Source organism: Pinus tabuliformis, chromosome 4_2, assembly GCF_031772625.1.
Source record: "Pinus tabuliformis cultivar Carrire ecotype Pingquan chromosome 4_2, CPIR1, whole genome shotgun sequence".
Lineage (NCBI taxonomy): Eukaryota > Viridiplantae > Streptophyta > Pinopsida > Pinales > Pinaceae > Pinus > Pinus tabuliformis.
The window spans coordinates 312,052,937-312,073,918 of NC_142304.1; the positions used below are offsets into that span (position 1 = coordinate 312,052,937).

The 20,982-nt window shown below is 40.7% G+C and overlaps 1 protein-coding gene across 1 annotated transcript in view; it reads right to left on the reverse strand.

The window, feature by feature from the left end:
* Positions 1-18,771: 18,771 nt before the first annotated feature.
* The window catches only part of LOC149169224 (pantothenate kinase 2-like), a 403,110-nt gene continuing 400,899 nt past the window's right edge, over positions 18,772-20,982 (reverse strand). Inside the window, exons 22-23 of the mRNA XM_089428613.1 lie at positions 19,490-19,561; positions 18,772-19,342 (exon numbers count right to left, since the gene is read on the reverse strand). Of these exons, the coding sequence (XP_089284739.1) occupies positions 19,253-19,342; positions 19,490-19,561 (162 nt within the window). The 3' untranslated portion in view covers positions 18,772-19,252. The remainder of the gene's footprint in view (positions 19,343-19,489; positions 19,562-20,982) is intronic.

A 20,982-nucleotide genomic window follows, 5' to 3' on the forward strand; every position in this document is an offset into this window, starting at 1 on the left:
CAAGGAAATTTTATTTTTAGGTCAAGCCACCCATTGAGTGCTTCTAGGTTTGTCATAAAGTCAATTGAGTCATTGTCATGTATTGAAGACCCATTTGGGCATGTTACATATTGTAAAGAAAAATGGATTAAGTCAAAATACAGTCAAAAGACCCTCTAAGACCTCATCATGGCACAAAGATCAAGTCGGCCTAAATGAAGGGACAAGTCGGCCTCAAGATAGAAATTCGTATCCCTCACAAGCCGACAAATAATAAGGAATTCGGCCTCATTTGTACACTCACTCTAGCAAGTTCGATCTCCTCAAGATAGAAGCTAGAAAAGGACGACGAAGAAGAAGAAGATCAAGATCAATTTTTTTGGGCTCTCTCTCTCTCTCTCTCTCTCTCTATCTCTCTCTCTCTCTCTCTCTCTCTCTCTCTTTTGTTAGGGCTTCTACAGTTTCTGGGCTAGAGGAAATTTTGAAGCTGCATCGAAGTTGTGACATTTTAAGGTCGAAGCTATGAAGTTGTGAAGTGTTAATTTTTGGTATGTTCTATGCTAGAGCAATTTATTTAAATTTTCACAGTTAGCAATCACATCAGCATTACGATAAACTGCAGATAGAACATAAATATAATATGCAGAAGACAAGCCAAGACAAGAGGACACAAGATATGGCGTGAGCCAGGGACAAACCCCACAATGTGTGGGGAAACCCTTTGATCAAATCTTCTTTTATCTTCAAAGTCCAGCAGAGAAAGAGAGAGAGAGAGAGATAGTACAATTACAACAGAAGTCAACACTTTGACTTGTCTAGATCTAAGCATAGATCATCTCCTATAACGACGAGATCAGTTGAAGACATTCTGCTTCAACTGATACCTGTCATCGTGCTGCATCTCGTCCTCTAGTTGCACTACTGCATATTGCACCATGCTGCTGTCTAGGTCCATGATCTTATCCATCATAATGCTGCTCTACTTTGATGAGAGGATTACACACCATGATCTATATACCGAGATCTTCTTTTCAACGTGACATAGCACATCAAGACCGTTCTTAGATGTGCCCAGATTACATATCATGTACAACGTATATAGTTTCCATGATCTGTGTATAAAGTCCTTTATGATCTGCGTATGTGTCATCATGTACAGCGTACATAAGCTTCCATTATCTGCATATAAATGTCATCAATGATCTGTGTATAAAGTCCTTTAGCATATATGAGTCTCCCTGATCTACATCGTAAGGAGTCTCCATAGACTGCTAACTGTCTCCATGAATAAGTCTTCATGAAACTGCGTGACTAGAGTCTCTAAGCCCAGATCCACTCTACACCGAGAGTGTCAACGATTGTGCCATGACTGGACCATACCCTACTGCGGATTCCTTCATGCTGCCAGATCCACCTACATCGATTGTTGCGTACCATGCTATGTACCATGATTGCGTAGTTACCATATGTGATTGCGTTCCAATTTCACATATGACTGTGTTCCATATCGCTGTGGGTTCCATATATGACTATGTTTCAAACTGCAGGTTCTGCGTTCCATATATAACTATGTTTCAAACTGCAGGTTCTGCGTTCCATATATAACTGCGGGTTATGTATGACTGTGTTCCAAACAACAGGTTCTATAGATGACCCACTGTTGGGTTCATACGTTAGTTGCAGCTAACAACGTTCCATATATAATCCAATTGCAGGCTTCTGCGACTAACAACATTCAATATATAACTGCAAGTTATGTCCTTCCATTGTGACGTATACCTGTACGTGGATTTTCCAGAGATTATCCAACGTATCAGCATATATATGAAAAGCGTATCAATGTATCATTGAACAACGTATCCATTGTATGTGTCATGACCTTCAAGAACTGCTTACAGATCCGAGAACATTATAGCCTCTATTGACTGCGATTTGATGACTGTGGCACCGTTGATAGTGTATAAGAGTTGTGCGTATGTTACGTGGCTTCATGGTCCTTCATGACTAGCGTTATGACTGCTGCTCTTCCAGGAGCAGATTCTCACATTGACGGCGGCTAAGGCACATCTTAACTATGGCTAGGACATAGCAGAACTACGGCTAGATCGTCATCTCCACAACGTACAACAGCTAGGGTATCATCCAAGGCCAATGTATTCTTCTTAGTGTCTCTCCTTCACCAATAACCCAAGACATGGAGAGGAGGAGATCACTTGAAGAATATGTGTACAAATGACTTCAAGTCCCTGCCAATTTATACTAAAAAACGGATGATTGAATAGACACGTCGGTTGGGCTTCTAGAGCCTACATAAGAGCTGGTCGTCTTGATAATAATTACATAAACAAAATAAATTCATATCTCCATAAATACTTATCGGAATCGGATGATCTTTGGATCAATCCTACACCTCTCGACGAGAGGGATCCAATAAAATTATGAGCTACCATAAATAAGTTGACCCACATGGAGTTTTGCCCTAGTTTCCAATTTAACACTCCCTCTCAACTAGGGGGAACTCCATCTGCTGATCCATATGTCTGACTGTACTATCTCTGCCATCAGTGCCCTGCACTGCTCTGCCCATCTTTGCTTAGCTCTGCTGGCTCTACTCTACTCTACTCAGCTTTGCTGGCTTTGCTTAGCTCTGCTCAGCTCTGTTGGCTCTGCTAGCTCTGCTTTGCTTTGCTCAGCTCTGCTGGCTCTGCTAGCTCTGCTCTGCTCAGCTCTGTTGGCTCTGCTAGCTCTGCTCTGCTGGCTCTGCTCTACTCTGCTGGCTCTGCTCTGCTCTGCTGGCTCTGCTAGCTCTGCTCTGCTCAGCTCAGCTCAGCGCTGCTGGTTCTGCTAGCTCTACTCTGCTCAGCTCTGCTGAACTATGAAGAAGAAGAATTGATCGAGAATGTCACATACCATTCTCCACTGACCCGAAGTCAGACTCAGAGTGCGTACCACTGGTCCCAGACCAGTCTCAACTGACCCAAAGTCAGTGTCATAGTATGTACCACTCTCATTGGTTCCAGACCAGTCCTGCACTGACACGAAGTCAGTCTCGGAGTATGTACCACTAGTCCCAGACTAGTCTCAGCCGACCCGAAGTCAGCGTCATAGTATGTACAACTCCTACCATTGGTCCCAGACCAGTACTATTGATCCCAGATCAATGGAGGACATCCTAGCGTAGGGAGTACGGTAGATACAACGATGCGTCCATTGGTACTACTATGGTCCCTAACTTCATTTCCCTGCTCATTGATCAGATGAGAGGTACTTCCCATGAGTCCCAGACTGCATGGGTAGGATGCCTCGACAGGAGAACTTAATCAATCCTGTCCTCACAGGAGAACACATCAATCCTGCTACAATCACCATGGAGAACACACCAATCCAGGCCGCCATGGAGAACACATCAATCCAGGCCTCACAGGAGAACACATCAATCCAGGCCTCACAGGAGAACACATCAATCCTCCTACACAGGAGAGCAAATCATCCTGTTCCACAAGAGAGCAAATCATCTTGTCCCACAAGAGAGCGAATCATCTTGTTCCAGTGCGCACCACCAGGGGAGGGCGAGTCACCCTGTGGTCGTATGTTGCTCCAGTAGATTCTGTAAGCCCCACAGAGCTCCCAGAGCTCAATGTATGCAACATGCAGGACCCTTTTACAAAGGTCTCTTGATGACTCCAAGTCATTCGGGAAAATCACAAATTTGATCTTTCCCCCGGGGCTTTAGCGACCTGTATATCATCTCAGTGCGATGGAGCCTCCTTGCTCATCGACTTTCCATATCCCAGATAAGGCAGTATCTGATGTCTGTCCGTTGGAGCAATTGTCGAATACATGATTCCTCAATAATCGAAAACAGCTAAGAAATTCCGCAACCATGCAGCTTCATACAAGATCATACTCGTAGCCATCTATTCGGTCATGGTGGTGCTTATATTGACCGACTTCTGCTTCCTGCATCGAAGCAGAATCCAAAGAGAACCAACACTGAAAAGTGCTCTAGTGATCCTCCACACTGCCTACTCATCATTCGAATAATCATGTGGTTCCATATTTTCGGCAGTGTATGTCAATCCATGAGAGATTGTGCCCCTGAAGATATCTCAGAAGATTCTTGGTACCAATCCAGTGAGGCTCAACCAAATATGAGCTCACCATGCTAACTGCAACACATATGTTCGAACGGAGGTTCTCCAAGAACATCAATGCAAATGAGTTTATGAAACTCAAAGGCATTTCCCAAATCTGGTCCGACATCATTACCATATAACTTCTGAAAATTAAGATCCTCGAGGCAGTCACAAGCTTGCAGCTTATCTTCCCACATTCCGAATCCAACTCCCTCTGTCTCCTATAAATGAGAGGGTTTGCACCTGTCAGATGAGAGGTTTATCATCCACAACCTTCGAGTAATGGTTTGGATCGGTTTCACTCCTAGTGAATCTCAGCTGCATTAGACAGCTATCAATCCTCTCATACTATGCCCGAGGTGTTTTTCTTCAAGCCATAGAGGGATTTCTTCCACCTGTATACATGAGATTCCTTAATCATGATTATCAAACTCCTCGGGTTGTTCCAAACCTGTGAACCTGCTGCATGAGGGGAATGGTCCCCTTATAATATTTTCCTTCAGTACATTTCAGACATGTACCTTCATGCTTCTTTTTGAATTCAGGCATCCTAGTCACCATCTGTCTCACAGACCTCCGGTGCTGAGTCAATGGACATGGTCCCCAGTGGACTTCCTGCAACTTGATACAACCCTGAACTCAAAAACATCTTTAAAAGATCTATTTTCAAACACGTACTTTTCCATCGATAAGTGCCACCTTGTAACCTTTGACTTCCATTTCCGAGATGGACATCAGGTTCAATCAGGTACATAAAAGAGATTTTGGAGTTCCTTGCTTTTGTGGAAGAGTCGACCATTGTCTTTGATGACCCGCATCTCTGTCATTCGGGCACTCCTTCGCATAAGGGCCGAATTCATAACCAACACATCTACCTTTCCTTCCTACCCTTAGATCTAAACTTCCCAATGAAGTGATGCCATCAGAAATTTTGTCGCGCCATTCTAATAACATTTTCTGCTTCAACTTCACCATAGGTGAATTATGAGGAACCCATTGATCCTTTTGTCTTGTCCCAACTGTATTTGGTGATTGCTCTTTCACTCTTGCTTGGGCATTGTCTTCACCTAAGCTCTGATACCATGTTAATTTTTGGTATGTTCTATGCTAGAGCAATTTATTTAAATTTTCACATTTAGCAATCACATCAGCATTACGATAAACTGCAGATAGAACATAAATATAATATGCAGAAGACAAGCCAAGACAAGAGGACACAAGATATGGCGCGAGCCAGGGACAAACCCCACAATGTGTGGGGAAACCCTTTGATCAATTCTTCTTTTATCTTCAAAGTTCAGCAGAGAAAGAGAGAGAGAGAGAGATAGTACAATTACAACAGAAGTCAACACTTTGACTTGTCTAGATCTAAGCATAGATCATCTCCTATAACGACGAGATCAGTTGAAGACATTCTGCTTCAACTGATACCTATCATCGTGCTGCATCTCGTCCTCTAGTTGCACTACTGCATATTGCACCATGCTGTTGTCCAGGTCCATGATCTTATCCATCATAACGCTGCTCTACTTTGATGAGAGGATTACACACCATGATCTATATACCGAGATCTTCTTTTCAGCGTGACATAGCACATCAAGACCGTTCTTAGATGTGCCCAGACTACATATCATGTACAACGTATATAGTTTCCATGATCTGTGTATAAAGTCCTTTATGATCTGCGTATGTGTCATCATGTACAATGTACATAAGTTTCCATTATCTGCATATAAATGTCATCAATGATCTGCGTATAAATTCCTTTAGCATATATGAGTGTCCCTGATCTACATCATAAGGAGTCTCCATAGACTGCTAACTGTCTCCATGAATAAGTCTTCATGAAACTGCGTGACTAGAGTCTCTAAGCCCAGATCCACTCTACACCGAGAGTGTCAACGATTGTGCCATGACTGGACCATACCCTACTGCGGATTCCTTCATGCTGCCAGATCCACCTACATCGATTGCTGCGTACCATGCTATGTACCATGACTGCGTAGTTACCATATGTGACTGCGTTCCAATTTCACATATGACTGTGTTCCATATCTCTGTGGGTTCCATATATGACTATGTTTCAAACTGCAGGTTCTGCGTTCCATATATAACTATGTTTCAAACTGCAGGTTCTGCGTTCCATATATAACAGCGGGTTATGTATGACTGCGTTCCAAACAACAGGTTCTATAGATGACCCACTGTTGGGTTCATACGTTAGTTGCGGCTAACAGCGTTCCATATATAATCCAATTGCGGGCTTCTGCGACTAACAACATTCCATATATAACTGCAAGTTATGTCTTTCCATTGTGACATATACCTGTACGTGGATCTTCAAGAGATTAACCAACGTATCAGCATATATATGAAAAGCGTATCAATGTATCATTGAACAACGTATCCATTGTATGTGTCATGACCTTCAAGAACTGCTAACAGATCCGAGAACATTATAGCCTATATTGACTGCGATTTGATGATTGTGGCATCGTTGACAGTGTATAAGAGTTGTGCGTATGTTACGTGGCTTCATGGTCCTTCATGACTAGCGTTATGACTGCTGCTCTTCCAGGAGCAGATTCTCACATTGACTGCGGCTAAGGCACATCTTAATTGTGGCTAGGGCATAGCAGAACTACGGCTAGATCATCATCTCCACAACGTACAACAGCTAGGGTATCATCCAAGGCCAACGTATTCTTCTTAGTGTCTCTCCTTCACCAATAACCCAAGACGTGGAGAGGAGGAGATCACTTGAAGAATATGTGTACAAATGACTTCAAGTCCCTGCCAATTTATACTAAAAAATGGATGATTGAATAGACACGTCGGTTGGGCTTCTAGAGCCTACATAAGAGCTGGTCAGCTTGATAATAATTACATAAACAAAATAAATTCATATCTACATAAATACTTATCGGAATCGGATGATCTTTGGATCAATCCTACACCTCTCGACGAGAGGGATCCAATAAAATTATCAGCTGCCATAAATAAGCTGACCCACATGGAGTTTTTCCCTAGTTGCCAATTTAACATGAAGCGGCTAGGTTGAACTTGTTGAAGCTGCATTAAGGCCAAAGCTTTGAAGCTACTAGGCAGAAGTTGCTGAAGTTGCTAGGTCAAAGTTACAAAAATTGTTGTTGGAGTCGAAGTTGCTGGAGAAGTTGCTGGAAGGTAGAAGTTTGTTGCTGGAAAGAAATCTCATCAAGAAGGAAGGATAACTTGGTCTTGGAGGGTCTCGATCAAGGGTCATACGTCTTGGAATTCGTCCATTGAAGTTCTATAAGAGAAGGATTCTGGTGGGTTTTCCTCTTAGTTGGAGAGGTTTTGGCCCTGGATGATCGTCTATATCTTGTGTCCTGTTGTCTCTGTTAGCGCTTGAAATTTCACCTCAGGCTGAGAAAGGTAAACCTCAAGGCAACATCAAACCACTTAGCCTCGTAGCTAGCCCTACGGGGCTGGAGAGGGCTCTCTCCGGTCTATCTCGGTCGAAATCTCAAAATCTTCAATGGGCGAGATAACCAATAGGGTAACACTGATTTTAGGCCAGTAAACTGATCAAAAGGGTTGATTTGGGATTTTTAGGGTTTTTGGTGGCAAATTGAGGGTCGCAACTTTGGGTGCGGGGATAGGACACAGTTTCTGCAGGGGGTTCTTTGGGGCGAGATAGGATACAGTATTGATGCCTTAGATTGAGGTGAATGGATGAGAAAGACAGGTGAGGAGCTAAGGAGAGCAAACAATAACTTTGAATTCTCCTTAAACAGTAGAAAACATTGAAATTAAACAAACTTAAAAGCAGAGCATGACAGTCATGAATTCTTCTTTAACACTTCATTTGTTTAATGTGCAGAAGGAAAAGAAAGGAAATGATTCACATAACACACTTACAATTACATAGAGAAACACACCATCAATACATATAACCACAAGAATCCCAAAAAGGACTGCAAAACCCTGGTCTTCCTTAGCCAAAAATTGTAGAGATACAGTGAATAATACAACGATAGCTTATCCCTCAAGAGTCCAACCATGAAAATGAGCAAGAAAGTACATAATATAGATTATCTAACCTCTTTCCCTGCCTCCATGGGTCGAGCTCACTATCCTAGGAGCTGTTTCAACCACTTCTAAACTAAGCATTGAAAACTAGGCAGTCAAAACAACTTACCTTTATAAGCTAGGAAACCAATTCATTCATTTAATTTTCACCTTTTTCATGAATGAATCTTCTAGAAGTGGTACATAAGTGTAAAAGTGTCATAAAAGTACATTAATTATATCAAAGAAGATAATAATCCGCCCCAAAAAGTCAAACAGGGTCAAACTGCGTTTTTCTGAGCTGTACACTGAAATTTGGAGAAATTTGCCTAACGGGTCGCGCGCCTCTGCCTGACGGGTCGCGCGCCTTTGGGACCACTTTTGGGGCACTTCCAGGTGTCCAAATTGAGCAAGAGTAGGCTTGTTGGAAAGGTGTGTGAGTCTACTTTCCAACCCAATTGGAATTTTTGAATTTGGTGGTCATTTGCCCGTTCAAAAGTGCAATCTCCCAAGACTGCTTTCTATGTCTCAAAAATGTGGCAGAAAGTCATTTTCTGCTTGTTTTTTGACTTTCTGGAGGCCCAAAACTTCATAAAATCTCTTGTCCATGAATGAGCATATGTAACTTCTCATGACAAATCTGGAAATGTTGAGTTTTTGCAAAATGGAGTTGCCAGGATGAAGAGTCGCGCGGGGGGTGAGACCCATTAATGGAGAAAACCTGTAAATTGCCTGAAAAAACCAAAATTTACCCAAAATGCTCAAAATTTTTTGGGATTTGTGCTGTGGCTAGGCTATTTAGTGCCTTGGTCCTTCAGTGAAGCCTCGGCCAAGATATGGAGGGGATCAGGCCTCTTTCTCCTTTTTTGTGCCTTGACCAACCGCCTTTGGAACATCTTCATCTTTGCCTTGCACACGTGCATTCTCGCCCAATAATGGTTCTTCATGTTTCTCAACAATTTTTTATCTTGGTTGGCCTTAGCCAACAGCCTCTCCAAGTGAGCATTGAGCTGGATGAGCATGGAATCTCGCTCAGCGGGCAATGGATCACCGGGTCTTCTTCGATTCAAGTTGCGGTCACTACGGATCCTCCACAACTCATCAAGAGCTTGCTCATCCTCCAACTGTTTGTTGCGCTGCTCTAGATATGAGATTGTCCATTGTGCCCCCTCTAATTTCCTCTGCAATGCATCATTTTCAGCTCTAAGGTGCTGAATGATCTCCTTTGACTCTCGGCTAGGAGAACTGACATCAAGATCAATAAGCTCTATATCTGGAACACCTGATGGTCCCTCATCAATCCTGGGCTGTTTGCCCCTCTGTGCTGCCTGTGCTGCTGAAGAAAGCGAGGCCCCTTCCACCTGATGTGGAGATAACACTCGCTGAGCCGATGAAGAAGGCGAGACCCCTTCCACATGTTGTGGAGAAAGTACTCGCCGAGCTGCTGCAAATAAGGCCCTTTGGCCTCTCTGATAAGTGACCAATGGTGACGAGCTGACATGTCTAGTGACGGGGATGTCATGCTGCTATGATGGTCCTCCCTCCTCGTGAATAACCTCAGGATGTGGCGGTGGTGGTGCTGTGAAAAGCTCACGAAAGATGAACTCCTCCCATGAGATGCCCTGCTGAGCCAACTGATGTAATACTACAAGCTGAATCAAACCATAATGGTAAAGGCTCCTATACTGCTGTGCCAGGCTCTTCCTCTGCATCATGGACACCATCCTCTCAATGTTCTGATAGAAGAAAACCGGGATGTTCATCATCCGTACCCGTGTGAAGTGCATCAATAGGCGAATATGGTACGAATATACCTGTGAAAATCTGCCCTCACAGGTAAAATAGAGCATGATGAGCCTCATCATGGGAGCATACTCACTCCTGAGAAATCTAAAGGGAAACACTCCTGTCAAGTGTCTCATGAGTGCTGGTCTAACGAAAGGCTCAAAATGAACACTGTCCAACACCTTGCGCTTATTCCATACTTCTCCGACATTAGGTATCCCTATGGCCTGTGCAATCATCTCGGGTGTCAATGTAAAGTCCACCCTGGCAAGGTTGACATGTCCATCATGCAAGTGTAAAACAAATAGGCGAGCCAACTCTCTGTGGTGCTGAATCCGAGAGATCCTCTCACAAAACTCATAGCAAGACATGTACTCGAAACATGAGACTTCCATAGGACAAGCTTGTAAATCTGCCAAAGAAGTGGGCTCCTCTCTCTTATGATGACCACCCTTTCCACCCTTATGAGGCCTCCTCTGTACCTCAATCTCTGAAGTTGATGCCTGGTCATCACTCTGCTCATAGGTTTCGGTTTCTGACATTGTTTAAGGAGCAGAGTGGCCAAAATGTACTGTTGTTTCTGCCTTGCAAAATGCTGATCTATATGTTGTTTCAAGGGGGACAAGGAGCATGAGGGGAATGTTAGGGGAGGGACACTTTAAAAGGAAAATGGGAATAAATATATAAAACAGGGATTTAAGGGAAAAAACATTGCAAAAATCATTGCATATGCATCATTATATACATTGTTTACATGGGTATAATGAGAGGTAGGGTTAGGGCTTGATTTTTCATTTTTTAGGGAAAAGGGGTAGGGTTTAGGTTTTCTTTACAAATTTAAAAGGGAAATTTATATAGAAAGACAAGGAAAATGACATGGGAAATGGGAAAAATGATTTACAAGGGAAAAACCTTAAAACAGCATAAAACCCTAGGCATATTTTACAATTTTAAACCACAGCCATATAGAGCTTTTTCTCTTGCACAATGAGATCTTTAAAACATGTATTCATGATGTCTTTAAGCATAACAAGCTGCAATTTGTAAGTTGGAGGGCCTACCTTAGGCAATTTAGCAATTTTGTTGGCTCCTTGGATGATTTGCAGGTGATTTGGTAAAGAGGGCGCTGATGGGTCGCGCGCCTGTCAAGCTCACAATTTCGCTCAAACCCTCGCCCAATCTCTCTTGCAAGTGAGTTAGATGCACAATGAGGGTAAATGGAGGGAGATTGGGCTTTTATAACTTTGATTTGAAATAATTTCATGCCCAACCCACTTTATAATGTTTTTCTTTGACACTTTATAAAATTGACCATTTTGGTTTCCTTTGTCCTGAAATTGACTCATTTAATGCTTTTGCTCGATACTTTTTGCAGGGATATCATCTGAGGGATTTTGGCAAGGGAGCCAGGGTTACATGATGTCCTTGGAAGCTTTTTGAAATTTCATCACTTTTTACAAAAATTTGAAAAATGACCTTGGCTTTAAAAACAGGGTTTTTAAATTCAAGGTGAAAATTTACTGTACAAGATAGAAATTTACGAAGAAACACCTTTAAAATCATCCCTCTGGCTTGCTGAGCACTTATTGACCTTCAGAGACAATGACCTTGATGACAAACTTGACCAAAACCCTAGACCTAGAATTTTGACATCAAGCCAAGACAAGACAAGCTTGAAAGTGACTAAGGACTGAAATGACTTGATTCAGCAATGCCAAGAGGGGGACAAAGACACCAGCTCCTCCATCAGGGTTATGGCATGCCTAATGGGATGCAAAAATTGACACTGATGAGACACCTACTTATGCAAATGCAAAGAGCTTTGATCGCTGATGGAGGGCTACAAGACCGACTCTAACAGTCTCATTGTTCTTTATAATTTGGTATTTGTTTGATGATAAGAGAACACTAATAATAATAAAGGAAAGAAGAAGTTAATCAAGTAAAAAAACATCACAAACAGTTATCAAAGTAAGAGAAATCACCTACTCTTGTTGCCCCCTAGATTACTCAACACATCTTTGTTACAACGAATACATTGGATATTAGATTCCCCCCCTGCCTTTGTTCTTCTTCGTTCCACATCCTCTTCTACCACCTCTTCCTCTAGAAGATTCTTGTATCTGATTCTTCTCTTTTTGAGCAAAGCACACAACTTCTTGAGGGGACTAAGAAGCTATCTTCCTCTTCCCAAAATATTTCTCCTGTCTTGCAAACTTCTCCACAAGAGTGTCAAAAGTAATGTCCTTGAGTTGGGCACTAGCTTGTAAGGATTCAAGATAGTGAGAATATGTAGGATAGAGGGCCTTGCAAAGGTTGTGAGAGGGATGTCCATTTTAATTCCAGTGGCTTCTACATCATGCATGATGGCTATAATTTATGAGGCTAGGGCTAAGGGGTCATCATCCTTCAACTCCAGATTGAAGCACTTAATGACTAACTGAACTACTTCCAATTTTGAGTGTGAGTCATATAAATATTTCAACTTCTTTAATGCATCAAAAGCATTTGTAATTAGAATAATATGGCAACTCACCACTTCACTTATAGAAGCAACAATCGAGGCATAGGCCTTGTTATCCTTGTTCTCCCATGTGGCAAGCTCTTTATTTGACGTGAGCTTGGAAGACAGATTGTCACTTTCTCCTTCACAAACACACTTCCATAGGTCATTGAAGATAAATGTCTGCTTGACCGTTTTGGACCATTCATGGTAGTTCTCCTTGCTAATGAGTATTACTCCAATAATGGAAATGATATAATGCATCTTTGTTAACCTGACACCTATTCTTTGAGTGCAGGTAGTAAACACTTTCTCCAAAATAAATTTCACAAACAAAGATACAAAGGAGATGTAGTATGAAAATCTTTAAATATTAGTGGGTGATATCTCTGAAATATAAAATGGCACCAAAACAGAGGAAGTGTTAACACTGCTAACCTTCTAATGACTTGATATTACCCTCGATCAGTTGTGAGCGCTATGCTTATGGGCAACCGCATGGGAAACAACACCTTGTTAGACAGAGCTATCAGTGCCATGATGACTCCACCATATTTTAAAGGCTCCTCCACATGGGTTTTATCACCCAATCTCCAACTCATGGATTTTACTCTACACACTTCAAAATTGATTGCACCTCTCACCACTCAACTAGTTGCACCATCTCACCATTACAATCCAACAACAAAAAAGCTTTACAATTCAACTTGCACCACTCATTCACTGCTTTGCAACATTTGGCTTTTACGTCTTTTTCATAGTCTCTGAATCCTTTGGTTCTTTGTGAGTTTTTGTCTTTTAGCAGATATGGAAGGAAAAGAAGAAGACATTAAGTTTGGAGAGAATAAGTATTTGAAAGGAAATCATTGGGGACTGCGGCGTAGATGACAGAGATTGATTACAAGGAGCCAAATATGGCTCCATTATTCGAACCCATGGAGTTCACATCATGGTCCTTCTGGAGAGTGGGTATTGTAGAGTTCATGGACGTGTTCTTGTTTCTTTACATAACGATCCTCACAGTAATGGGTGTCAACAGGGTCGACAATGTTTGCATCGATTCTGTGGGAATTCATGGGATTGCAAGGGTGTTTGGTGGAATGGTCTTCTGTCTCGTCGCTGCACAATAAGGATTTCAAGTATGGAAGGTCACGATTATTACAGAGAAGGCAAAGGTTATTTCAAAAAACGATTATCACAAAGAGTGAATTCCAAGCAGATTTTTGAAATCTGGTAGCAGCAATGGATAGATGAAACACAAGGCAACATATCTGACAAGTTGAGCAGATAAGAGTTGTTAGCGCTTGAGATTTCACCCTAGGCTGAGGAAGGTAAACCTTCAAGGCAACATCAAACCATTTCACCTCGTAGCTAGCCCTACGGGGTATGAGAAGGCTCTCTCCGGTCAAACTCGGTAGATCTTTCAATAGGATGAGCTGACCCAATTAGGAACACTGATATTAGGCTAGTAAACTGATAAGGGGGGTTGATTTAAAGTTTTTGGTGTTTTTGGTGGTAACTGGAGGGAGTGCAATTCAGGGTGCGGGGATTGAGCTCAGTTTTTGCAGGTGGGTTTTTGGGGCAAGGTAGGAGTTTGTGCTGATGCCTTTAGCTGAGATGGATGATCAAGGAGGAAAGAAGAGAAGCTAAAGAGGGCAAACAATGACTTTGAATCCTCTTTAGACAGTGGAAAACATAAACATTAAACAAATTTGAAAGCTGAGCATGACATGCATGAATTCAAACTTTATCACTTCATTTGTTTAATTAGCAGCAGTAAAGAAAGGGATGGAACACATAAACACGCTTACAATTACAATAAGAGAACACACCATCAACACAAGAGTCCACAAGAATCCCAATGATGTCTGCAAAACCCTGGTCTTCCTTTTCCTCAAATTGCAGAGATACAAGTAAAATATACAATAGGAGCTTCTCCCTCAAGAGTCCAACCATCCCAACCATGAAAATGATTGAGAAAATACATAATATAGGCAAACCAACCTCTTTCCCCACCTCTAGGGGTCGAGCTCAGCTTCCTAGGAGTAGTTTGAACTAATTCTAAACTAAGCACTAGATAATAGACAGTCAAAACAACTTGACTCTAAAACTTAGGTAACCCATCCATGCATTTAATATTCACTATTTACATCAAGGAAACTTCTAGAAGTGTTAAAGGAGAGTAAATGTATCCATGTGCCATGAAAATTACCCAACAATCCATCATTTACATGCATTAAGAGTCAACCAAAGTAAAAACAGTGTTTTGCAGGCCGAAATAGTCAAAATGGTGAAATTTCCCTGAGTGGTCGCGCCCCTCCCTTGGAGTGGTCGCGCACATTGGCAGCTGTGTTTGAGGGCCTTCCTGGTGTCCAAATCAAGTGCAAGATAGCTCATTGGAAAGGTCTGTGAGTCTACTTTCCAACACAACTGGAATTTCTGAATTTGGAGTTGATTTGACCCCTCAAAAGTCATTTCTCCCAAGACAGCTTTCTGCAACTCAAAAAGTGGGCAGAAAGTCAAAATTTGCATGTATTTTAAGCTTTTGGAGGCCCAAATCTCCATAAAAACTTGACCCCATGCATAGGCAAGTGTATTTTTGCATGACAATTCCAAAAATGCAAAGTTTTTCTCATTCTAAGCTGTCCCCCCGAGTGGTCGCGCACGGGGTGAGACCACTCCAACGGCCAAAACCTGTAAAATTGCACAAAAAATTCACAAATGACAAAATTTTCTCCAAATTTCTTGAAATTTGGGCTAGGAGTCCCCAATCAAGTACCATGCTCAGTCAAAGAGGCTTTGGCCAAAATTTGGAGTAGATCGGGCGTTTTCCTTCGTTTTTGTGCTTTGGCCAACCGTCCTTGGAGCACCTTCGTTTTCGCCGGTATTTTTGACATTTCTCTCAAACCATGACACCTGTGTAAAAAGTGAAAGAGGTTTTTCTTCCTTGTCATGTTGTGGACAAAAACCTCTCTCAGTTTTGCAAAATTCATCTTTGATTGCTCAGAAACAGCTTTTGAGTGAAACTTGTCCCGATGTGTGAAACAAGGGATTTTGTCGAAATGGAGCGAAATGAAGGGGATAGAGGGCTTCTAAATTCTTGGGGAAATTTTTGGGAGTGGGGAGGGATGTTAGGAAGCAGGGGAAAGTGGAATCTCAGAGATTGAGTGAGGGGAAGGGGTCGAAAAGGACAAAACACAGGCCAAACCTAGAAAATTGCCAGGTTGTAGCTAGAAACTAGGGTTTGTGCAAAAATGAGGAATTTGGCGGATCTAAGGGATGGGAAGTGTTTGATAAGGTACTTTAAGGATAGGGGAAGGTGTATGAACATCAGGAAACAAGTTTTGCCGGTGATTTGACCATCCAAGAGAAATTGCCTTCAAAACCCTAGGAGAGGGAAATGACCTTGCCTGGGCGCAACATGAAGCATGAACAAGGTGTAAAATGACTCATTAGACACTGACATGATAATGACAACCCTACGAATGATGATAAACTCAGCTGAATGGTGACATGGACTGACATTTGGGCAAACCCTAGACCTAATGCCTAGTGACCAAATTTTGCTTGAAGACTCACTGAAATGACAAAATTTGACCTTGACACTTCAAAATCACTTTGTAAGAGCACATTTGATCACTGTAGGAAGGCTGGAAAGACTGACACTAACAGGAGTTACAGAGCGGGGGTAGATGACAAGAGAAACACTCATTGAAAACCTATAATTGGAATGATGTCATGGAACAACAATGCAGAGAAACAACAATGGATAGATGAAACACTCCGACCAACATATCTAACGAGTTGAGTAGATAAGAGTTATAGAGCGGGGGTAGATGAGCAGAGAACTGCTCGTTGAAAACCTATAAATGGAACGATGTCAAGAAATGACAACACAGAGAAATGTCTACATTGACCTTGAGAATGCTTAGTGACCGGAGTGGGAGGCAGAGTATAGGCGCCTAAATTGAGGACCTATGGACTTGTGGCTCCAATACTATATTAGGCCAAGGAATCAAAATTCGATTTCCAATATGAGTTTTCATTAATTTGAATATATATATATATATATATATATATATATATATATATATATCAGAATGGTGGCCTTTGGGATTCCAATTCAAGGTCTATTCAAATTACTCTATTTTCTTTTTTCACATATTGCGCCCAATCCTTGAGGATTGGGTGTCTAGCATCTACTATTCAACCAAATCATTTCATTGCCAACATTAATTACTTTCCTTAAGCCTTTGGTTGAAAATATGTCTCTACTTGATATTGACATGCTTTTGTAAGACTTGGCCAAGTCCATCATAAGCATGAACTTCAACAATTAACACATACAATGTTCTACTATGTGAGCCAACTTGGGTCTATCTTCAAAGGCAATCTTAAGCTCAAATTGCAGAAAATCTGGATGAACAATCACTTCTTGTTGCACTCACAAGCCTGTTCTTGTTCCTCCCAAAAGCCTCTCCTTTCAACACTTGCAAGCGTCTCTTTATGGGCATCGATAGGCCTTCTCCATTGACAATAGTAATCTCCCTTTTGTATTATTGGCATGCAGCATTTGTAGATATCATCTTTGTCTTCCAATATGAGTTGAACATTTTTCTCTACAGTTACAAACATTTGAGATACAAGACTTCATCATGGGCCTCTTACTAGTTGCAACATGGTTGTAACTACATGTAAGCTATAATATCGCATTGTGGATATACAACACAATCATGGCCACAAGACCACTTCATAGTACCGATAAAAAGCTTTGTTAAAAAGAATGGTACCGATAACTGGCAATTTGGAGATGTTCTGCGAGGATTGAATGCAGATAACTGGCAAATTGTGGATGTTCTTCGAGGATGGAATGCAGGAGTTCTGAACCATGGAAGACTCATGAGCTTGGTATGGATGTAAAGAATTAAAAAGCACAAAAAGAAAATAACAAGCAGTGTAGGTTTGTGGCTGTTAAAGTTTTTGTGGATACAAGTTTTGCGTGAATTTGGAAGATTCCAAATGTTGAATAAATGTAAGTACTGAGGTTATCTCTGAGAAGGTTAGTGGTAAGGAGATGCAGATGGCCCGGGAAGCTTGAGCTGCCAAGGGAGATTACAAGAATATGGAAACAATAAAACACTAGGAAACACATTAGTAACGAAAGAAACATTGAAGCAATGGAGCCAAAAGAAAATGACAAGCACTGTAGGTTTGTGACTATTAAAGTTTGTAGATACAAGTTTTGTGTGAATTGGGAAGATTGCAAGTGTCAAATAACTGTAAATAGTACGGTTATTTCTGAAGGTTAGTGATCAGAAGATGCAGAAATTGAAACCAAGACTATTCTTTATCCACAACGTAGTGTCTATTGGAATTCTTCTACTTTAGATTCCATGTAATGGATGTATACCATAATGCATAAAATATTGTAAAAACCGGTTCTAAGAATCAAGTTGTAGAACCACTACAAAACATTCAATAACTCAAAATTTCTTTGTAAATACTCTTTTACTGTCAAACATGATTCAATTATATCCATAAATTGTAGATCCCATCAGAATGATTTCTTAATAAAACAAAAATTATTTTCAGTGGGAATTACAGAATGGTAGTAAAATGTGATACTGAGAATTTATAGCATCTATACACTGATATTTCTCCGTTCATTTCTTGAAATATTTCTAAAAGTATGATCACAGAAACATCAATGCATTAACATAATGCTTATGTCAATGGAGAACATGGAAGTATTGGGTGCAACTTTGTTATACCTTAGTGATGTCAAATAGCAATGCAACACAGACTGTTTAGAAACTCCAACCCTTATGTGGAAAAAGAATAAAAAATAAATTTGATCCTTTCATACAAACAAGACGCTAGTTTCATGTAAGTCTACCGTACAAAAAAAGCTATGATATATTTTGTATACTCTTGGTGGAATATTGTAGTGTGATGCCCCAAATACTGAAATATTGATCGTAGATGCACCTATTGGAAGTCCACTGAGGGGACTTAAACACTAAGGGCTTTCAAGCACAATTTTCACCCTTCTACTACCCTTGTGATTCTCGAAGCTTAAAAGGCAATGATGTCAATTCAATTCGGCAGGCATGAAAGTTCAGAGGTACTTTGATGAACCAATCCTCACTTACATATTAACTATGTCGGGAGGTGGAACCTGTCTGAGACTCTGACCTCCGGTTGGCTCCACGATGTATCGACCATGACATACACGTGAGTTTATGCCTAATGAAATATATAATCAGATAGTTTGATGACATATTTGGGAGGATTTTCCATGCATGTCATTGGCAACAGTAGAGTCAAATACTTTGAGGAAATAAATATACCAGTAGCAATCACACCAGCACAGACTGAATAAACACCCAGTTTTAGTTAGTGATGTCTTATAACATATTAGAGAACATCTAAAAGAGTAAATAATGTTAGTTTCCAGTTCGGCATTATATATACGATAGTTTACAAAGGAATAGGATGATTAACAGCCCAAGAACGCACTTTCCCCACTTAAAAGCACACCCAATTTTTGTTTCGACAAAAAAAGGGAGTCCTTGCTAATGCAGAACTGTGCCTTGCAATGAAAATTGCTGCAGCAATGAATGCATTTTTATCCAATTATGAATTCTCTATCAGTTGACATTTTTATAGAGATGCTACCAGAGAGAACAAAATATGGAATTAGCACCAAAGAATGAAGAAAAGCGGCATGTGAATCGATGAAGCAGATGAGGGATTTCTGAACATGACTTATTCTCAAATCTTGGAAATTACAATGTGATCATGCCGCTGGTTCATACCGGCAGATACAATCATAAATATTTCCATTCACGATTTTCTCAGCCAGTCTCTGGTTCTTCACCATTGCAAGCTAATGAAAATGAACGAAAGAATTAATCAAACAATGTAACTGAAATGTTATTTCAATATTCTCGAAATAAGAAAGTTCTTAACCGTGCAAATTAACTTTAAAAAAGAAAAAAAGAAATATGTAACAGTAAAATGGGTAGAGACTTGCCTTAAGGGCATCGCATTTAAAACGAGCATTGTAGTTTGTATGCAAAGCACGACCCATTCCTTCCAAAATGACCTGCAACATAAAAGGTGTTGCATAGCATTAAATAGTACTCGTTTCCACACAGCAATATATATTTTATTTATAGATTGTGGAAACGTTTCACAATCACTAGTTTCAAAAATGACTAAGGCAGACATTAGCCTGCTTCATCTTGTCCTGGATATAGAATTTAACATATCATGAGTCAACTATAACCATTTTTTTTCCAATTTATTACAGCTACAGTTATTGATTTGAAGAATGTTTGTGTGATTCCAAAAATATGCATAAGCAAATGTACATAGCAAAGATATGATAACTGGAACTGGTCAAGGATCAGAGGATGACTGAACCAGAGTTGGACAGCAAACCAGGTTTATGAACCAGTCTACTTAAAATACATAAAATATGCAACATTAAATAAGAACACACACATATATATTCAAGGGAAATCATCCTCTATCATCCCAAGGGCTGAGAATCAATACAACAATATTCATAGGCCCATAGCCATTACAACAATATTTCTCATCATCATGTCACTCGCAGGGAATTGAACTTGGGTAGGGGAGATAACAAACATTCTGCCAAACCACCCGAGATAACCCCAGGGTTGGAATTTGACGGGCACTCTGCCTGTCATAGGGCATTTTGCACGTATTTTAAGGCTAAAATTTTTACGTGACTGTCTCTTGTGAAGTGGGTTGAACTATGGAAAACGTATTTTTGACGGTATAGTTTTTCCAAAAACGTGATTAATATCTTGAGATCGCCACAGGACAAGTTCCATAACTCTGTATGTGAGATGTCAAAATAGATTAAATGTGAATAAGATTCAGAGCATTTTAACAGTATTAGATCTCACAAACAAATGTTTAAGGATTTCATTCTATCATTATATTTATTTTCAACTTAATAAAACAAAAATCAATTTAGGCTTTGTTCGTTTCATCTTAATCCTCTTCAAGAGAGAAGATACTGAGTTACTCAAAAGAAGTTTTGAACATAATGTTCATATTTAAACATTTTCTTTATTTTGTATAGGCAATTCCATATCATAGTTTTAAAAAACGGCCATTTCGATACCGAAACAGCTGAGTTGAACCGTTTCGTTGCCCTCCGGACTGACTCGACCCATGAAACGGCTCGTTTGGCCGAGTCATGGCTGACTCGGCCAACTCGGACGAGTCACTCACAGCGGCCCGTAACCCAAGTTAAACAGTGATCTATCAATTTTTTATGAATTTTTTTGGTGTTTGCTGATTGGTTTGGACTCCAAGCTGTTGTGTGAATAAGTTAAATGTCATTTGGGGTCCATTTCCCCCTCCCAAACCCTATTTAACACATTCAAGTGCTCTCATTCTCTCACAGCAATCTTGTGCATTTGAGTGAGTCTTCTTTGAGAGTTACTGAGCAGTTCTTGAGCTTGTTTTTGGAGCAGCAGTGAGGAGTCT